Raw genomic sequence first — 18,620 nt, 5'->3', positions numbered from 1 at the left:
TGCACACTGCACGCTAGAGAGAGGGTAACGGCAGAGGGACACTTTTCTCTTTCGGATATGCTGCATGGCATGTAGAACCTTAGTTCCCTGACCAGGTCACCCTGAGCAGTGGAAGCTCAGAGATCTAACCAATGGATGGCTAGAAGTCCCCAGGGCAGAGAGACAATTTTATGTTTAAAAACTTTCTTGCCCTGTCTTAAAAATAACTATTTCACCACCCTCTTCAGGGCTTCCCAGGTGGCTCAGTGATAAAGAGTTTGCCTGTCAATACAGGAGATGCAGGATCAATCCCCCTGGAGGAGGAAATGGCAACCATCTCCAGTGCTCTTGCCTGCAAAATTCCATGGACAGAGGAGCCTGGTGGGCTACAGTCCATGGGGCCTTAAAGGGTCAGACACGACTTAGTGACTAACCACCACCACCACCACCACCACTACCCGGTTATCTAACTGATTCTCTCAGATGTTTCAGGTATACAATCATACGATGCATTCCATAATGTTAAGTAATAGCTCAGCAGTGATCTTCTTGATTTTAATGGGAAAAAAAGGTTTAAACCATTCTGTCACTTTAATATGATCATTGTTGGGCCAGTCATATTTATTATTCCTTTGTGTGTGGTGTGTGCTTAGTCGCTGTCAGTCTGACTCTTTGGGAACCCATAGACTGTAGCCCGCCAGGTTCCTCTGTCCATGGGGATTCTCCAGGCAAGAGTACTGGAGTGGGTTGTCATGCCCTCCTCCAGGTGATCTTACCAACCCGGGGATCAAACCCAGGTCTCCCACATTGCAGGTGGATTCTTAACTGTCTGAATTACCAGAGAAGCTCAAGAATTCGAGAGTGGGCAGCCTATCCCTTCTCCAAGGGAACTTCCCCACCCAGGGATCAAACCAAGGTCTCCTGCATTGCAGGCAGAGTCTTTTTTTTTTTTTTTGCACGCAGAGTCTTTACCAGCTGAGCTACTCAGGAAGCCCATTCCTTTGTAGAAGACAGAACTTTTCTTTTTTTTGCAAGTCACAGATTCCACCAGATTGTGGTAGCATTGATTTAGAAATTTTGGGTAAGAAAGGAAGACAAGTTTTAGAAACTTGTGCTTAAAATAATACCTTCGTTCCCAGAAATCCCTCAATTCTTTAGACACCACTCTGGATCTTTTTCATTTGTAATGTGGGCAACCTGGAGTACTTAGGTTTAGCTGGGTGGTGCCCTTTTTCTCAACTTCCTCCACAACACTTCCAGTTTCTAATAAGATTCAAACACTCTGGATCTTTTACTGCCTCTGAGATCCTCCAATTCTGTACATATTTAAGATCTACTTAGTTCTGCCAGGTCTTAGTTGTGACACACAGATCTGTGATCTTCACTGTGGCATGCAGGATCTTTAGCTGTGGCATGCGGCCTCTTAGTTGCAGCATGTGGGATCTAGTTCCCTGACCAGGGGTCAAACTGAGGCCCCCTGCATTGCGATTATGGAGTCTTAGCCACTGGACCACCAGGGAAGTCCCAGGTCAAACCAGTTATAACAGGCAGTATGTGAGAACACCAAACTGGAGGCCCTGGCCTTCAGTCTCCCTCAAAGTCTCTACCTTATCACATCCTCCTCCTTCCCTTTCCCCACAGGGACCCCTCCTCCTCTTCTTCCTCCTACTCCCTCATCATGGGCCCTCATCTGCATCAGGGCCCCTGACCCTTCTTTCCTCATGCATTTGAGGCTGGCTGCCCTGTGATCACCACTGACATAACCATGTATCTCTAGTAATTATGAGGTGCTCAGTTCAGCTCAGTCGCTCAAGTCGTGTCCGACTCTTGGTGACCCCATGCCATCCAGCCATCTCATCCTCTATCGTCCCCTTCTCCTCCTGCCCCCAATCCCTCCCAGCATCAGAGTCTTTTCCAATGAGTCAACTCTTCGCATGAGGTGGCCAAAGTACTGGAGTTTCAGCTTTAGCATCATTCCTTCCAAAGAAATCCCAGGGCTGATCTCCTTCAGAATGGACGGGTTGGATCTCCTTGCAGTCCAAGGCACTCTCAAGAGTCTTCTCCAACACCACAGTTCAAAAGCATCAATTCTTCGGCACTCAGCTTTCTTCACAGTCCAACTCTCACATCCATTCATGACTACTGGAAAAACCATAGCCTTGACTAGACGGACCTTAGTCACCAAAGTAATGTCTCTGCTTTTGAATATTCTGTCTAGGTTGGTCCTAACTTTTCTTCCAAGGAGTAAGAGTCTTTTAATTTCATGGCTGCAGTCACCATCTGCAGTGATGTGTGTGCTCAGCTGAGACTAAATCCGACTCTTTTCCAACCCCATGGACTGTAGCCTGCCAGGCTCCTCTGTCCACGGGATTTTCCAGGCAGGAAGACTGGAGTGGGTTGCCATTTACTCCTCCAGGGAATCTTCCTGACCCAGGTATCGAACCAGTGTCTCCTGCATTGGCAGGCAGATTCTTTACCACTGATCCAGCTGAGAATCCCATAAACCTGCCTAAATCATATCACTTCTTAATATTATCTATTATGTAATATCTAACACAAATTTGTCAGTGTCTGTCACATAGCAGAGTGTGCTAAAATAAAAGATTTATTCTGACTTGAAGTTCTATTTTGTTACTTAAAACTGATGGCCTTCATCCTTTGATACTCTCATTATTAACAGACTAAGGGCTACTTGGCTGGAGCCAGGGCTATCCTTCAGTAACGTTTTCCAAAGTTGAGTCCTGCAGAACTCTTAGGTCCACAGATCACAGTGTTGGGATAGGGGGGAGATGGCGGAGAAAGGAATCCCATGGTCAAACAAATTCACAGTATTATAATACATAATGTCTTCCTCTTGACAGCCATAGATTATGTGTGTGTAGGAGGGAACTGTTTAACTTATTTAAAGTAATCAGCTATGTAATTCTTTTTTCCCAGAATATCTTTGGATGCAGTGTTTCAGAGAAAAAATCATCTATGAACCATTGCTTTTTTTTTTCCTTCTTTTTCTTGGCAGCGCCTCAAAGCTTGTGGGATTCTAGCTCCCCCACCAGGGATTGATTTGAGGCCATGGCAGCGACAGCGCATGGAATCCTAACCACTGAACCACCAAGAGATTCCCAACCTCCCAATCGTTGCTTTATAGTAATGTCTATTACAGTCTACTGATGTTTCATTTTCTGTCATCCTGCAGAAGTGCAGGTCAGCCATTCTCTAAGGTGAAACATGAACCCTCTAAAGTCAGGAATTCTTTGGATGGTGTGCAACTCTCTCCCTGAGGTATAAACATTGCAACCTCCACCGAATGTGACAAATGGGGTGCTTTCCTGTATTTCTATTTGTATTATGTTACTTTGAATGTTTGTTTGAAAACTCTCTACACAGAACTGTTGTTGCCTGTCATGCTTCCTGCTTAGCTTTATTACTTCATCTTAACTCAAGACTTTAGTCATCTGCCTAGAAAGTCACTCCTGGAAATCTTGTTCACTCTCAGGTGCAAATAGCATCTGTGTTCTGGAACTCCCAAACCTACCTCCTGTCTCCATCTCTTATATAAGTTCTAGTCTGGGGGAGGAGGAGGTAAATTAGGAGTTTGAGATTAATATATACAGCAAAAAGAACCTAATGTATAGCACAGGGAACTATACTCAATATTTTATAGTAACTAATGAGGGAAAAGAATCTCAAAAAATAGACACACACACATACATATATATGTATGTATAACTAAATCACTTTGCTGTACACCTGAAACTAACACATTGTGTATCAACTACATTCCAACTGAAAACAAAAAACAAACTCTAGTCCCACATAACTTAGCACCTTCAGTTTTTTCTTCAACCCAGCTTAACCAAAATTTTCTTAAATTATCATCTTTTCCTTAAGGGTAACTATGCATAATCACTGTGGAACCTGCTATGACACTTCAGCATTCACATCGACACATCCCAATTCAGAGAACTCATTTTATTGCTATTAGCTTCAAGTAAACGAATTAAACCAAACCCAGTATCATTTCAGACCTGCAACAAAATTCACTGGATTGAAACCCCTGCTTATGTTCATACCATGAAGAGAAGAGCTGACATTTAACAGTCACCCCATGCTTTTGAGAACAGTACTGGAGAGCTTTCCGGCTGCCTAAATTCAAGTCGGGATTTCAGAGTTAGCTTATTAGCATGTCATGGGAAATTACTCCATAAGATGGTGCGAAGAACAAATACCTGTTTTTACCAATGGATAAAAAAATATATTAAATAGCTGGTGATGTTTTAAATGAGAGAATCTTCCTGGTTTCTCCTATTCCTAACTTGCATTCCATTCTTGCTCTGTCTTACCAGATGTGGGGTTCGGCTGTGGCTTCCCAGGCAACACCAACCCTGCTGAACACTTTGAGTGCCCTCCTCAGCCTCAACTCCAGTCGGCCTCGATCATCGCAAACAGCTGGCTGAGCCTTTTCTTAACGTCAGGCTCTCTGCGGACACGGCAGGATTTCGTGTGCACTCGCACGTGTTCGGCCAGTTTCGACTTGTAAATGAAGCCCTTGCCGCAGTCTGCACAGGCAAACGGCCGGTCGGGCCGGTGGATGCGCTGGTGCCGGAGCATGTGGCCCCTTTCCCGGAAGTTTTTGTCGCACTCGGGGCAGCGGAAAGGCCTCTCCCCGGTGTGCAGGCCCTGGTGGCTGAGCAGCTGCGCCTTCAAGCGGAAGCGCTTGTCGCACTGTGGACACTGGAAGGGCTTCTCGCCTGTGTGCGTCCGGACGTGCTCCACGAGCTTGGACTGCTTGGCGAAGCCCTTGCCGCATTCACAGGAGAAAGGCATCGGGCCGCCATGCAGCAGCTGGTGCGCCTTCAGGTCGGCCTTTACGCGGTAGCTCTTACCGCACTCGGGGCACGGGAAGGGCCTCTCGCCGGTGTGCAGGCGCCGGTGGCTCCGCAGCTGCCCCTGGAGGCGGAAGCGGCGGCCGCAGTCCGAACAGCCAAAGGGCCGCTCGCCGCTGTGCACGCGGAAGTGCTCAGCCAGCTTGGACGGCCGCGTGAAGCCCCGGCCGCACTCGGCGCACTGGAAGGGCCGCTCGCGGCTGTGCGTGCGCTCGTGCGCCTTCAGGATGCCTTTGAGGCGGAAGCTCTTGCCGCATTCGGCACAGCCGAAGGGCCGCTCGCCGCTGTGCACCCGCAGGTGCTCGCGCAGCTTGCACGGATGGGCGAAGCCGCGGCCGCACTCGCCACACGCCAGCAGCCTGTCACCGCCGTGCCGCAGCCCGTGGGCCCGCAGCGGGCTCCTCAGGCGAAAGCCCAGGCCGCACTCCGGGCCTGAGCAGAGCGGCTCGTGCGAGGGCGGCTGCCGGTGGAGCCGCAGCCGCCCGCATTGGCGGAAGGCCCGACCGCACTCGGCGCACCGGCAGGGCCGCTCCGCGCTGTGCAGGTGGGAGTGGTCGGAGAGCCCGCACCGCTGGGAGGGACGCCGGCTGCACGTACCATAGCAGCACGGCCTCTCCCCTCCGGGGCCAGGCTTGAGGGCCTCCGGCCCCCCAGCCCAGCGGCCACACTCCTGACCAGCCAGGTTCGAGCTCGGAGGGAGCTCGGCCCGCTCAGAGGCCGCCCCGGCGCCCTCTCTCGGAGAGACTGGCCTCTCCACGCCCGGGGGGGCCCGGGAGGCACTTTCGATACAACCGGGGTACGGAGGCGGCCTTGGCAGCGTCAGGCGGCGGCCACACGTTTCTGCACTTTCGAGGCCCAGCAGGTGGCTCTCAGCCCGGACCACGAGGGGGCCAAGCAAGCTCGGCTTCCGGCGGAAACCCCGCCCACATCCCGGGCAGCGGAAGTGAGTCTGGCTCCGAGGCTCCTGCGCCTCAGGTTGTTTGCTGAGTTTCCTCCAGGCCTTCAAGTGGCTACCCTGGTGCCGCTCTAAGAGGTTCTCATTACAAAAGCTTTCCCCACAAAAGGCACAAGACTGCTGGAGGCCCTCCCCTGAGGCGGTTTTCTGGAAGCCTGGGAGACCCAGGGCCATAGGGCTGGCGATTCTATCTCTTTGGATGGGTTCCCTGGAGCTGTGGACCGCTGGGAGTAGAGCCCAAGTGTTATGTCTCTGTGGGTTCACGAGGGCGACGGCTTGGTCAGGCCTGAAGGAAACATCTTCACTTTTTTCTGATAAGGGTTCACAGGAACGGTGGCTCTGAAGAGGATCTACTTGGAAATAGTAATGAGCTTTTCCTGAACTCACAGCTCGTTGGTTTCCTGAAACTGAAAACAAGATTCAGTCAGTGTCCCAGCCTATGTCATGGCTAAGGCTTTTGTGGCCAGAAGCGGTAATCTGCGGTGGCCCAGGAGCCCAACTTTCACTGAACTAAACCAGCAGCTCCTTTCAGTAGTGGTCAATTTCATGACCAGGAGAATCATGAGCCCTAGTTTAGGACTAAACTGAACAGACCTATCTTAGAATACTATTGAAAAAAGGACACTTAGGTCACAAGTGTAGGGCCTAGGCTCTGGCATCAGACTGGGTTCAAATCCAGTCTTTTCTTTTTCACGGTGCTGCCTTTGTCAAGCTAATCTCCAGCTTCAGTTCCTTTTCCTGTTAGAAATGGAAAAAGCAATACATAACTGTTATGAGGACTGTACGAATTAATGTGTGTAAAGTGTTTAGTGTGGGCTTGGGATGCTGCAGGTACTCTGTAAATGTTCACCATTATTATGACCTGGGGACCACCAGTCTTGTCCCATTTGGATGTGCAGACATTCAAATGATGACGGTAATGTTCCTGGCAGCATTAAGCCCTGGCAAACACTATGGTTGGGCTTCCCAAGTGGCTCAGTTATAAAGAACCCACTTACCAACAAAGGAGATGTAGGTTTGATCCCTGGGTAGGGATCTCCTTCCTGGAGAAGGAAATGTCAACCCATTCCAGGGTTCTTGCTTGGAAAATCTCATGGACAGAGGAGCCTGATGCGCTACAGTCCTCAGGGTCACAAAAACGTCAGACACAGCTTAGAGACTAAACACCACCACTCACTCTAGTACTCTTGCCTGGAAAATTTCATGGACAGAGGAGCCTTGTAGGCTACAGTCCATAGGGTCGCAAAGAGTTGGACACGACTGAGCGACTTCACTCACTCACTCATAGTTATATGTAATCCATGAGCTGTCCTAAGACCAGCTGTTCCTCCCTCCTCACCTCTATTCCTATCAATCTTGTAAAAAGGTTTCTTAGAAGAACTGATAACAGAGGTAAAAAGTGAAATAATTTGTGAGTAAAACTCTTTACTCTCCTGAAAGAGGCAGCTAAAAAGTAAACTATTGACAAGATTTCTTGGAATGATGTTCCCATTTGACTTTCTCTTTCCTTACTCTGTTAAAGAATCTGCCTGCAATGCAGAAGACCCCAGTTCAATTCCTTGGTCAGGAAGATCCACTGGCAAAGGGACAAGCTACCCACTCCAGTAGTCTTGTGCTTCCCTCATGGCTAAGCTGGTAAAGAATCTGCTTGCAATGCAGGAGACCTGGGTTCAGTCCCTGGGTTGGAAAGATCCCCTGCAGAAGGAAAAGGCTACCCACTCCAGTATTCTGGCCTGGAGAATTCCATGGACTATATAGTCCACGGGGTCACAAAGAGTCAGACACGACTGAGTGACTCACTTTTTCCTTGCTCTAATACTGACTGTTAAGAATCCAAAAATCTTAGACTTTGTTATCATGACAAGAAACAGAGGAGTTGCTGATTCCCGCTGCCTGAAGAATAGCGCATATTTGCTGAACTCTTACTGTGTTGCCAGGTATCATTTTAACAATCTACATATATCAACTCATTTAATCCTATTATGTAAATACTTAAATCTTTATAGGTCAAGTGAAAGTTCCTGAGTTGTGTCCGACTTTTTGTGACCCCATGGACTATACAGTCCATGGAATTTTCCAGGCCAGAATACTGAAGTGGCTAGCCATTCCCTTCTCCAGGGGATCTTCCCAACCCAGGGATCAAACCCTGGTCTCCCACATTGCAGGTGATTCTTTACCATCTGAGCCACCAGGAGACGATGAATAACTTGCCCAGGAAAAGGCAAGACCCAGACTCAGGATCCAGAACCCATGATCCTAGCTACTGTGCTTTACTGCCTTTCTCTGGAATATACCAGATGTTAAGCCTCAGCTGAGTCAAACAGGAAAGCAACGCCAAAGAACTGGAAATAAGAAACGTGAATGTAATATCTTAAGGACAGAACCTTAAGAAATCATCTTAAAACTCACCTGAAAATGGCTGTCCTTCAATAACTGGATCAAAATGCAAATCAGCACCGGAGCAAATTATGTTTCTTGATTCCTGTGATTCTCCCCATTTCTTAAAGAGCTCTCTCCCCTGCTCAATCCAGGATATTAGTTCTGGTTTGGGAAGTCCATTATCTGTACAGAAAAGTCAGACAGAGTAGTTTGGTTTCCTTGAGCACTAAATTTAGAAGCACAGTAAGTTGTTTCTAAATTTCCTAAATCTACTCCTGGTAAAATATATGAGAAGAGATGGTTGAAAAATAGAGTATAGGTTTACACAAAGAAGCAAAACTGCCCACATTTTGTAACACTGCTTCCTAACTGACTGGGACCTTTACGTGAGTTGTATGTTTAATTTTGTTTTAGACCCTGTAGAGCTAGCAATGCTGCATTCTGTCATGGGTTTATTAAAACTCACAAGTAGTATGCTTTGAGAATGCTGGAACAACACCTGAGACAACTGGCAATATCTTGGGAATACAGGGTATACAAAAATAAGAACAAGAATGACTATTCTAGGAAATTTCAATGTACATAGCTTCAGCTAAAACATCCTCTGAGGAGTACCTTTGGTAACATTACAATTACAACCGAAAACACAGTTGAATTCTGCTAGAATAGAAGGGGTTGCAATGAATGAACAAATGAAAATAGTTACACAATTCTCTAATACATGACTCTGGTCCCCTAGAAGAAAAGTTTACTCTATTTTCAAGTAAAACTTTCTTTCAATTATATATATATATATTTAAAAGAAATAAAGTCAGACACTGTTTCTACTGTTTCCCCATCTATTTCCCATGAAGTGATGGGACCAGATGCCATGATCTTCGTTTTCTGAATGTTGAGCTTTAAGCCAGCTTTTTTGCTCTCCTCTTTCACTTTCATCAAGAGACTTTTTAGCTCCTCTTCACTTTCTGCCATAAGGGTGGTGTCATCTGCATATCTGAGGTTATTGATATTTCTCCCGGCAATCTTGATTCCAGCTTGTGTTTCTTCCAGTCCAGCGTTTCTCATGATGTACTCTGCATAGAAGTTAAATAAGCAGGGTGACAATATACAGCCTTGACTTACTCCTTTTCCTACTTGGAACCAGTCTGTTGTTCCATGTCCAGTTCTAACTGTTGCTTCCTGGCCTGCATACAGATTTCTCAAGAGGCAGGTTAGGTGGTCTGGTATTCCCATCTCTTTCAGAATTTTCCACAGTTTATTGTGATCCACACAGTCAAAGACTTTGGCATAGTCAAGAAAGCAAAAATCTCCTGCTTTTTCCATGATCCAGCAGATGTTGGCAATTTGATCTCTGGTTCCTCTGCCTTTTCTAAAACCAGCTTGAACATCAGGGAGTTCACGGTTCACGTACTGCTGAAGCCTGGCTTGGAGAATTTTGAGCATTACTTTACTAGCGTGTGAGATGAGTGCAATTGTGCGGTAGTTTGAGCATTCTTTGGCATTGCCTTTCTTTGGAATTGGAATGAAAACTGCCCTTTTCTAGTCCTGTGGCCACTGCTGAGTTTTCCAAATTTGCTGGCATATTTGAGTGCAGCACTTTCACAGCATCATCGTTCAGGATTTGAAATAGCTCAACTGGAATTCCATCACTTCCACTAGCTTTGTTAATAGCGATGCTTTCTAAGGCCCACTTGACCTCACATTCCAAGATGTCTGGCTCTAGATTAGTGATCACATTATCATGTTTATCTGGGTTGTTGAAGATCTTTTTTGTACAGTTCTTCCGTGTATTCTTGCCACCTCTTCTTAATATCTTCTGCTTCTGTTAGGTCCATACCATTTCTGTCCTTTATCAAGCCCATCTTTGCATGAAATGTTCCCTTGGTATCTCTAATTTTCTTGAAGAGACCTCTAATCTTTCCCATTCTGTTGTTTTCCCCTATTTATTTGCATTGATCGCTGAGGAAGGCTTTCTTATCTCTTCTTGCTATTCTTTGGAACTCTGCATTCAAATGGGTATATCTTTCCTTTTCTCCTCGCTTTTTGCTTCTCTTCTTTTCACATCTATTTGTAAGGCCTCCCCAGACAGCCATTTTGCTTTTTTGCATTTCTTTTCCACGGGGATGGTCTTGATCCCTGTCTCCTGCACAATGTCACAAACCTCAGTCCATAGTTCATCAGGCACTTTATCTCTCAGATCTAGTCCCTTAAATCTATTTCTCACTTCCACTGTATAGTCATAAGGGATTTGATTTAGGTCATACCTGAATGGTCTAGCAGTTTTCCCTACTTTCTTCAATTTAAGTCTGAATTTGGCAATAAGGAGTTCATGATCTGAGCCACAGTCAGCTCCCGGTCTTGTTTTTGTTGACTGTATAGAGCTTCTCCATCTTTGGCTGCAAAGAATAATCAATCTGATTTCGGTGTTGACCATCTGGTGATGTCCATGTGTAGAGTCTTCTCTTGTATTGTTGGAAGAGGGTGTTTACGATGACCAGTGCATTTTCTTGGCAAAACTCTATTAGTCTTTGCCCTGCTTCATTCCGCATTCCAAGGCCAAATCTGCCTGTTACTTCAGGGGTTTCTTGACTTCCTACTTTTGCATTCCAGTCCCCTATAATGAAAAGGACATCTTTTTTGGGTGTTAGTTCTAAAAGGTCTTGTAGGTCTTTACAGAACCGTTCAACTTCAGCTTCTTCAGCGTTACTGGTGGGGCATAGACTTGGATTACTGTAGTATTGAATGGTTTGCCTTGGAAATGAACAGAGATCATTCTGTCGTTTTTGAGATTGCATCCAAGTACTGTATTTCAGACTCTTTTGTTGACCATGATGGCTACTCCATTAGTAAGAGAAATGCTGCAATATGAAAGAAGTGGTCTGGCTGGTAGATGTTAGCAGGAGAAGCAGAGGGAATATAGGAGAACTAATTATCTTATCTTTATAGACTAAAGGGATCAAGAGATACCAAGTTGATGAAACATGATCTAGAAGTTTATCATTTAAATTATAAAGGTCGCAAATAGAGGCACTAAAAAACTATCAAAATTTGAGAAGGAGCTAGAAGAAGGATAGTACACAGTAAGGATTTAATGCTGTCTAAACTAGATAAACTAAGAAACACAGGTGTAAGCATGATAGACTAAAGGAAACCAAAGTAAGAACTAATGCAGAAACGGTTAAAAGTTATTGCCTTTGAGGAATGAACTGAGTGGGGGCAGGGATGGGATGAGAGTGAAGCAAGAGACTTTTATCTTTCATTCTGAAGCTCTTCCAAACAGACTGATCTTTTAAAAAATCATATTTAATAATAAAATTATAAAGACTAAGCAAAAAGACTAAAAGGAACACCATTAGAATAACTACCAGAAACAACTGCAGTTAAACAGCTTAGTGTGTATTGCCTTCTGAAATCACATTGCTAAAAAAGATAACATTAGCTTTCCTGAGGCATATGGACACGACTGTAAAAGCTGACAGGTAGGAACATCATCATCCTGGAGGAGGAACTGGCAACCCACTCCAGTATTCTTTCCTGGAAAATCCCATGAACAGAGGAGTCCAGCTAGTCCATGGGGTCGCAGAGTCGGGCAAAACTGACCACAGCACACACACACACACGGAGGAACATCATAGGTTAAAGATACACAGGGTAGTTTATGGATATGGGTAAGGCATGTGTCCATGTGGAAAATCATGGCAACCTCTGAGTCTACAGTGATTAAAAGTCCTGCCATATATTTAGTCACCTCTGACCATGTTATATTACACAGTCATAAGTATTCTCATGTAGCAACATCTACCCTTGAGTAAGGGTTAGCAATACTTACAGATATTAATGAAAGTCTCTGGGTAAAAGTGCCTTTCTGAGTTAATTTCTGAGAAACCTGGCAAACTGAGAAACAGGGGTTATCAAGTGACTGAGACCCCTAACAGGAGCCAGTTCCATGCGTTCAGTTCAGTTCAGTCGCTCAGTTGTGTCCGACTCTTTGCAACCCCATGAATCGCAGCATGCCAGGTCTCTCTATCCATCACCAACTCCCGGAGTTCACTCAGACTCACGTCCATTGAGTTGGTGATGCCATCCAGCCATCTCATCCTCTGTCGTCCCCTTCTCCTCCTGCCCTCAATCCCTCCATGCATTAGCCAGAGTTAAAGACTTCTTACCTAGAGAAAGGAGAATCTCATAATTGGCTCTCATTACTTGCTTGTAAAGCTCCTTCTGCCATGCCTCTAGATTCTGCCATTCTTGCTCTGAGAAATAAACGGCCACATCCTCAAAAGTCAGAGGTAACTGAAATTATAGACATAATACATATACAGTCATTAGTTCAGTCGCTCACTCGTGTCCAACTGCTTGTGACCCCATGGACTGCAGCACAGCAGGCTTATACAGTCATTATTGCTTCAAAACCCCACTTCCTTGTCATCAATTTAAGAATTTCACAGTGTAGTGTTTTTGTCTGTTAGGCAGCCTCTCCCTTGGGAACAGCTCCTCCCCTACTCCCATCGTGTGGTTCTGTGTGGTGACCACAACCACCCTTTCCACTTATTTCTCTATGCTTCATCCAGCTCCGAATGCATATGTATAGAATGGAATTCCTTCATTTTTCCTTTAAACAAAAGTGGGAACAAATCACTGTGTAACTTCAATGTCATCTTCCTGAAAAGTGAAGATGAAGTTGCTCAGTTGTGTCTGACTCTTTTGACCCCATGGACTGTAGCCTACCAAGCTCCTCTGTTCATGGGATTTTCCAGGCAATAGTACTGGAGTGGATTGCCATTGCCTTCTCCAGGGGATCTTCCTGACCCAGGGATCGAACCCAGTTCTCCCGAATTGTAGACAGACACTTTACTGTCTGAGCCACCAGGGAAGTCCTAGGTCAATTTATATAGGCAAAATCGGGTTTTTCTAAATTGCATTATTCATGGGTACACATACCCCACAGATGATACATATTTTCCATTTCCTTTATGAATTACCAACAATGCTCTGATATGCTTCTTTATATATAAGTGGTTTTACTTCTGCAGGAAAAGGCTAAAAATGAGAACTACTAAATCGAAGGATAGAAACGCCTTCTATTTACGAGATATCACTAGATTGCCTTCCAAAAAGAATCCAGCACTTAACTCTTGCCAATAAAGAGAGACATTTGTTTAAAGAGCTCCTTTAGAATGCTTTGTAGGGCCCACTTTAAAAATAAGATTTAGTGGTTTTTGGCTGTGCTGGGTCTTGGTTGCTGCGTGGGCTTTTTCTCTAGTTGCAGTGAACAGGCGCTATTCTCTAGTTGTGGTGCTTGGACCTCTCGTCGTGGTGGCTTCTCTCGTTGTGGCGCACAGGCTCTAGGGTGCACAGGCTTCACTAGTTGTGGTTCCTGAGATCTACAGTGAAGGCTCAATAGTTGTCGTGCACTGGTTTAGTTGCTCCGTGGCATGCGGGCTCTTCCTGGACCAGGGATTGAACCTGTGTCTCCTGCATTGGCAGGTGGATTCTCTACCACTGAGCCACCAGGCAAGTCCAAAGGTGTAAAAGGTTTTTTATATCTTTGCCAGCACAGATGTTCTTAAACTTCGCTTGTTTATTTACTGGCCTATGTGACAGGTAAAAAATTGTATTTCATTGTTTTAATTTGCATTCGTGAGACTCTGCAACCTTATTTCATATTTCAGCGGGGGGAGAGGGGGAGGGGGTTCCCCACATATCTTTGTGCATGCCTGCTCTCATCCTTGGCTCAGCATTTTAGTGGGCTTTTATTGTCTGAATTAACTTTCTTCAGTTCAGTTCAGTCGCACAGTCGTGTCCGACTCTTTGCGACCCCATGAATCGAACTTTCTTACATTAGGGTTAATAGATGACTTAGAAGACTTTCCCTATTCTAAAATTATAAAAGATATTCTGAAATCTTTGTAATGTTTTTTATGACTTTATTAGAATGAAATCTTTTTCCATCTGGGACTTATTTTTACATATATCATAACAAGAAGGGACAGAATTCTTTTTCCAAAGAGATATTCAGCTGTCACGAAACATACTGACTAGTCTATTTGTTTACCATGGATTTGGGATCATTTTTTCATAAACTAGTTTTCCACTTATACTTGGTTATATTTTTGTTCCACTGGTGATTCTGTGTATTCTTGCTCCAATACTGCACTGTTTAATTCTTATAATTTTTATCAAATTATTTGCCATTTAAAGGGATATGGCCATCTCCAGTGAAGTCGCTCAGTCGTGTCCAACATCTACCACCACCTAGATCCTGATCTTTTATTTTTAATTGGAGGATACTTGCTTTACAATGTTGTGTTGATTTCTGCTGTACAACATTACAAGTCATTTATATATGTGTGTGTGTATGTATATATATATGTGTGTATGTATGTACACACTCTCATTCCATTGAGCCTCACTCACATCATCCCCCCACCTTTTTTAAAGGAAATTGTTATGACCTTTCTTGTCTCTTTTCTCTTCTAAATAAACAGAGAAATACTATTGGGATTCTGATGAGAATATACTAAATATATAAATTTTTATTGAACTGGATCTCTAAATCATGACATCTTCCCATCCAGGAACATCTTTTACCTAGATTTTTTGTGTTAGTAAAATTTAATGTTTTCTTTGTACAAATCTTATATAAGTCTTGCCAGATTCATTCGTAGGAATCTGAGAGTTCTGGTTGCTACTATGAGAACTGAACCGAGTAGGAACACACAAAGTGCACACATACATCCCCTTAACACCTTGTAGCTGCCTTAGATTACCCTGTGGTGAACCCTACCTATTCCCACTTGGTGTGATAACCTTCCCTCTGAGTTCAGATAATGCTCCTTCACTACTTTACAGTAATTCTAAAGCTCCACCCCTTCTTATACCCACTTTTACAGGCAAACTTCAGATCAAGGAGTAATTTCGACTTGCAAGTCTTATTATTTAAGAAATACATTTCATCAGGCTAAAGTACTTCCCCTGATGGGTCTGGGCAAAGTAAATAGAAAATCTAGAAAAAACTTATCCTTCGAGGTGCCACAAAGAACATTCATGATTCATGAAAAGAAGTCAAAATATCGACATTAACAGGAGTTTGGAAGAAGTTGATTCCAACCATCATGGATAACTTTGAGGGGTTCGCGATTTCAGCAGAGGCAGCAACTGCAGATGTGATGGACACATCAAGAGAACTAGAATTCAGAGTGGAGGCTGAAGGTGTGACTGAACTGCTACAAACTCATGATAAAAGTTTAACAAATTAGGAGAGGCTTCTTATGGATGAGCAGAAACAATGGTTTCTCCAGATGGAATCTGAAGAATCTACTCCTGAAGATGCCATTTAGATTGTTAAAATGACAAGAAAGGATTTAGAATATCATAAACTTAGCTGATAAAGCAGTGGCAAGGTTCAAGAGGACTGACTCTAATTTTCAAAGTGCTGCTGCTGCTAAGTCGCTTCAGTCGTGTCCGACTCTGTGCTATCTCATAGATGGCAGCCCACCAGGCTCCCCGATCTCTGGGATTCTCCAGACAAGAACACTGGAGTGGGTTGCCATTTCCTTCTGGTGAAATGCTATTAAACAGCATTACATGCTACAGAGAACTCATACCTGGAAGGAAGAGTCAATCCATCCCCCAAACTGCACTGTTATCTTATTTTAAGAAATTGCCAGTCATGCCAACCTTCAGTAACTACCACCCTAATCAGTCAGCATCCATCAACATGGAGCAAGACACTCCAACAGCAGTAAGATTACAACTTCCTAGAGGCTCAGATGATGGTGAGAAGTTTTAGCCATAGAGTATTTTTAATTAAGGGTTGTACATTGCTTTTTAACACATAATGCTGCTACATACTCAACAAACTATAGTGTAAACATAATTTTTATACACCGTGGGAAACCAAAAAAAGAAAAAGACTTCTTCTATTGTGATATTTGCTTTATTGCAGTAGTTCTAAAACCAAACCCAAAATATCCCTGAGGTATGCCTGCATCTGTAATTTTCACTATAAATGTGTTGCATATCTTTTGCGTATTTAGGAATTACAGTTTTTGCTGAGATTATTTATTATATTTTTCAGTCTTTTTTGTTGTTGTTGCTATGTTTTATTTTGCTAAGGTCTTTAACAATACCTTAAAAGTAATGATCTCATGAGTTCATTTAGTAATCAGCTATAGCCTTATGAAACGTATTTCTTAAGCAGTAAGACTTGCAGACGAAATTACTCCTCCATCTGAAACTTGCTTGTGGAACTCGGTGTAAAAACGCTCAATACGTAAATTTATAAAATACGGAAAGACATAAAATCTCAATTTCAGCAAAACACTAAATAAAATAATGTATATCCTACTTAGGTCTTTATATTCGACTTCTATTCTTTCCAACGTGTCCTCCTTCCTTCTTACACTCAACACACTTCAACACATTAGGGTTTAATTTTGACCCTGCCAGCTATCATTTCAACCATTCAGAATCTAAACTTTAAAAAATATTTATTCTAAATTCGGTAACTATAATGTAAAAACCGACTGAGCTTTAACACCCAGCGCTGGCCGCACACGAATTTTGATCCCTTCCGTCGTCTGGCCCCATCACTCACGGTCGCCCATGGCCCAGACTCTGCAGTTTCACGCTCGGCTTTGTTCAGGGTTTGGCCACGGAGGAGCGGAGGTCCCCGGCTCCGTCCAGGGTCCAGTCCCCACACCATGCGCCTAGCGCGACCCTCATACCCCGCCCACTGGTCCGCGTCCGCCGCGCGAGGACCCCAGGACGCTGACCCACCGAGCCGGAACCCGCGGACCCTCCCCGAGCCTGGGTCTGGGCGTCCGCGCGGGGGGAGCCCGTCTTACCGGAGCCGGCTCGGCCATGGGCCCTCGCGGTCCCACCAGGTGCCCGACCGGGCTACCGCCAAGCCAAGCTCCTGGTGGCCCCGCGGCACCTCCCCCGTGGCGGCCTCACGCTCCGCTCCGACCCGCAGGCCCGGCCCGGGCGCGGTGCACGCTGGAACTCACAGGCATCTCCGCCCCACAGCGCCCCCTGCGGCCGGGAGGAGCGGGAGCCGCCCATTCTGTGCGGACCTGGCATCTGGTGCAAGCTGGATGACCAGTCCTGGCAGAGTGTTGGGAGAGCCAGGGGAGGGAGACCGAGAAGGAAAGGAGGTGCGGGGGTGAAATGCAACGTCAACTGCAAATGGAAGGAGAGGAGACTTGCTCTTTAATGAGATGGAGACAGTGAGAGTTAGTGCAGGGGTTTGATTCCTCACCAAAGCCTTCCCTAGTCAAGGATTAGGTTCAAGGGGTTACCTGTGAAGTGGTCCCAGGAATCAAGTGAAGGAGGTGAGAAATCAAGGGGGATTAACGAGCGGGTCTCCCCTGTGGGCAACTGGGAGTCCATCTTGCTGGGAACTCAGGGTGCAGGCCACCCTGAGAACAGTTCTGCCGAAGGCGGGGAGACTCGGTATTCATCCTTAGGATGTCAGGCCGGGGCAAGGCATCGTTGACCCAATGGACTTAAAGTAGGAACACGATTCAGTCTGTAAAATCCAGGAAAAGGTCTATAACCTAAATATGAAATGGATCTTAAATTTACTCTGCCTTTCACTTTTAAATGGAGTACAATCTATAAAAAGATTGAATCACAGTGCTGTGCACCTGAAGCTAATATAATATTGTAAATCAACCGTGCACGCCTCTGCGTGCGTGTGTGTGTGCTCAGTCACTATGATGTGTCCGACTCTCTGCGACCCCATGGACTCTAGTCTGCCAGGCTCCGCTGTCCATTGAACTTTGCAGACAAGAATACTGGAGTGGGTTGCTATTTCCTTCTCCAGGGGATCTTCCTAATCCAGGGATTGGACCCACATCTCCTGTATCTCCTGCGTTGCCAGGTGGATTCTTTACTACTGAGCCACCTGGGAAGCCCAAATCAACTGTTCCTATCAGTTCAGTTCAGTCCTTCAGTCGTGCCTGACTCTGCAACCCCATGGACTGCAGCAAGCCAGGCTTACCTGTCTATCACCAATTCCCACAGCTTGCTGAAATTCATGTCCATCAAATCAGTGATGCCATCAACCATCTCATCTTCAATGAGATTAGAATGTCCTTCCCTTCTCCTCCTGCCTTCAATCTTTCCCAGCATCAGGGTCTTTTTTATGTCAGCCCTTCCCATCAGGTGGCCAAAGTATTGGAGCTTCAGCTTCAGCATCAGTCCTTCCAATGAATATTCAGGATTGATTTCCTTTATGATTGACTGGTTTGATCTCCTTGCAGCCCAAGGGACTCTCAAGAGTCTTCTCCAACACCACTGTTCAAAAGCATCAGTTCTTCTTTATGGTCCAACTCTCACCATAAATCAATTGTAGTTAATTGAAAAAAAAAAAGATTTAAAACTTTTTCCATCGAAAGACATAATAGACAAAACTATGT

General features: G+C 45.1%; 1 protein-coding gene across 2 annotated transcripts; it reads right to left on the bottom strand.

The window, feature by feature from the left end:
* On the bottom strand, positions 3,934-17,176 carry ZNF786 (zinc finger protein 786). Of its 2 annotated transcripts, none has more exons than XM_018046819.1 (4): positions 17,046-17,176; positions 12,363-12,489; positions 8,227-8,379; positions 3,934-6,224 (listed from the first exon to the last, which is right to left on the bottom strand). In XM_018046819.1, the coding sequence occupies exons 1-4, from the start codon at positions 17,061-17,063 to the stop codon at positions 4,393-4,395; spliced, it is 2,130 nt and encodes a 709-aa protein (XP_017902308.1). In that variant the 5' UTR covers positions 17,064-17,176; the 3' UTR covers positions 3,934-4,392. The 2 variants fall into 2 exon arrangements, with proteins under 2 accessions (XP_017902308.1, XP_017902307.1); XM_018046818.1 differs by lacking the exon at positions 17,046-17,176 and adding an exon at positions 16,796-17,026.

The sequence above is a fragment of the Capra hircus genome, chromosome 4 (genome assembly GCF_001704415.2).
Source record: "Capra hircus breed San Clemente chromosome 4, ASM170441v1, whole genome shotgun sequence".
NCBI lineage: Eukaryota > Metazoa > Chordata > Mammalia > Artiodactyla > Bovidae > Capra > Capra hircus.
This window is presented reverse-complemented; position numbering and strand designations above follow the sequence as displayed.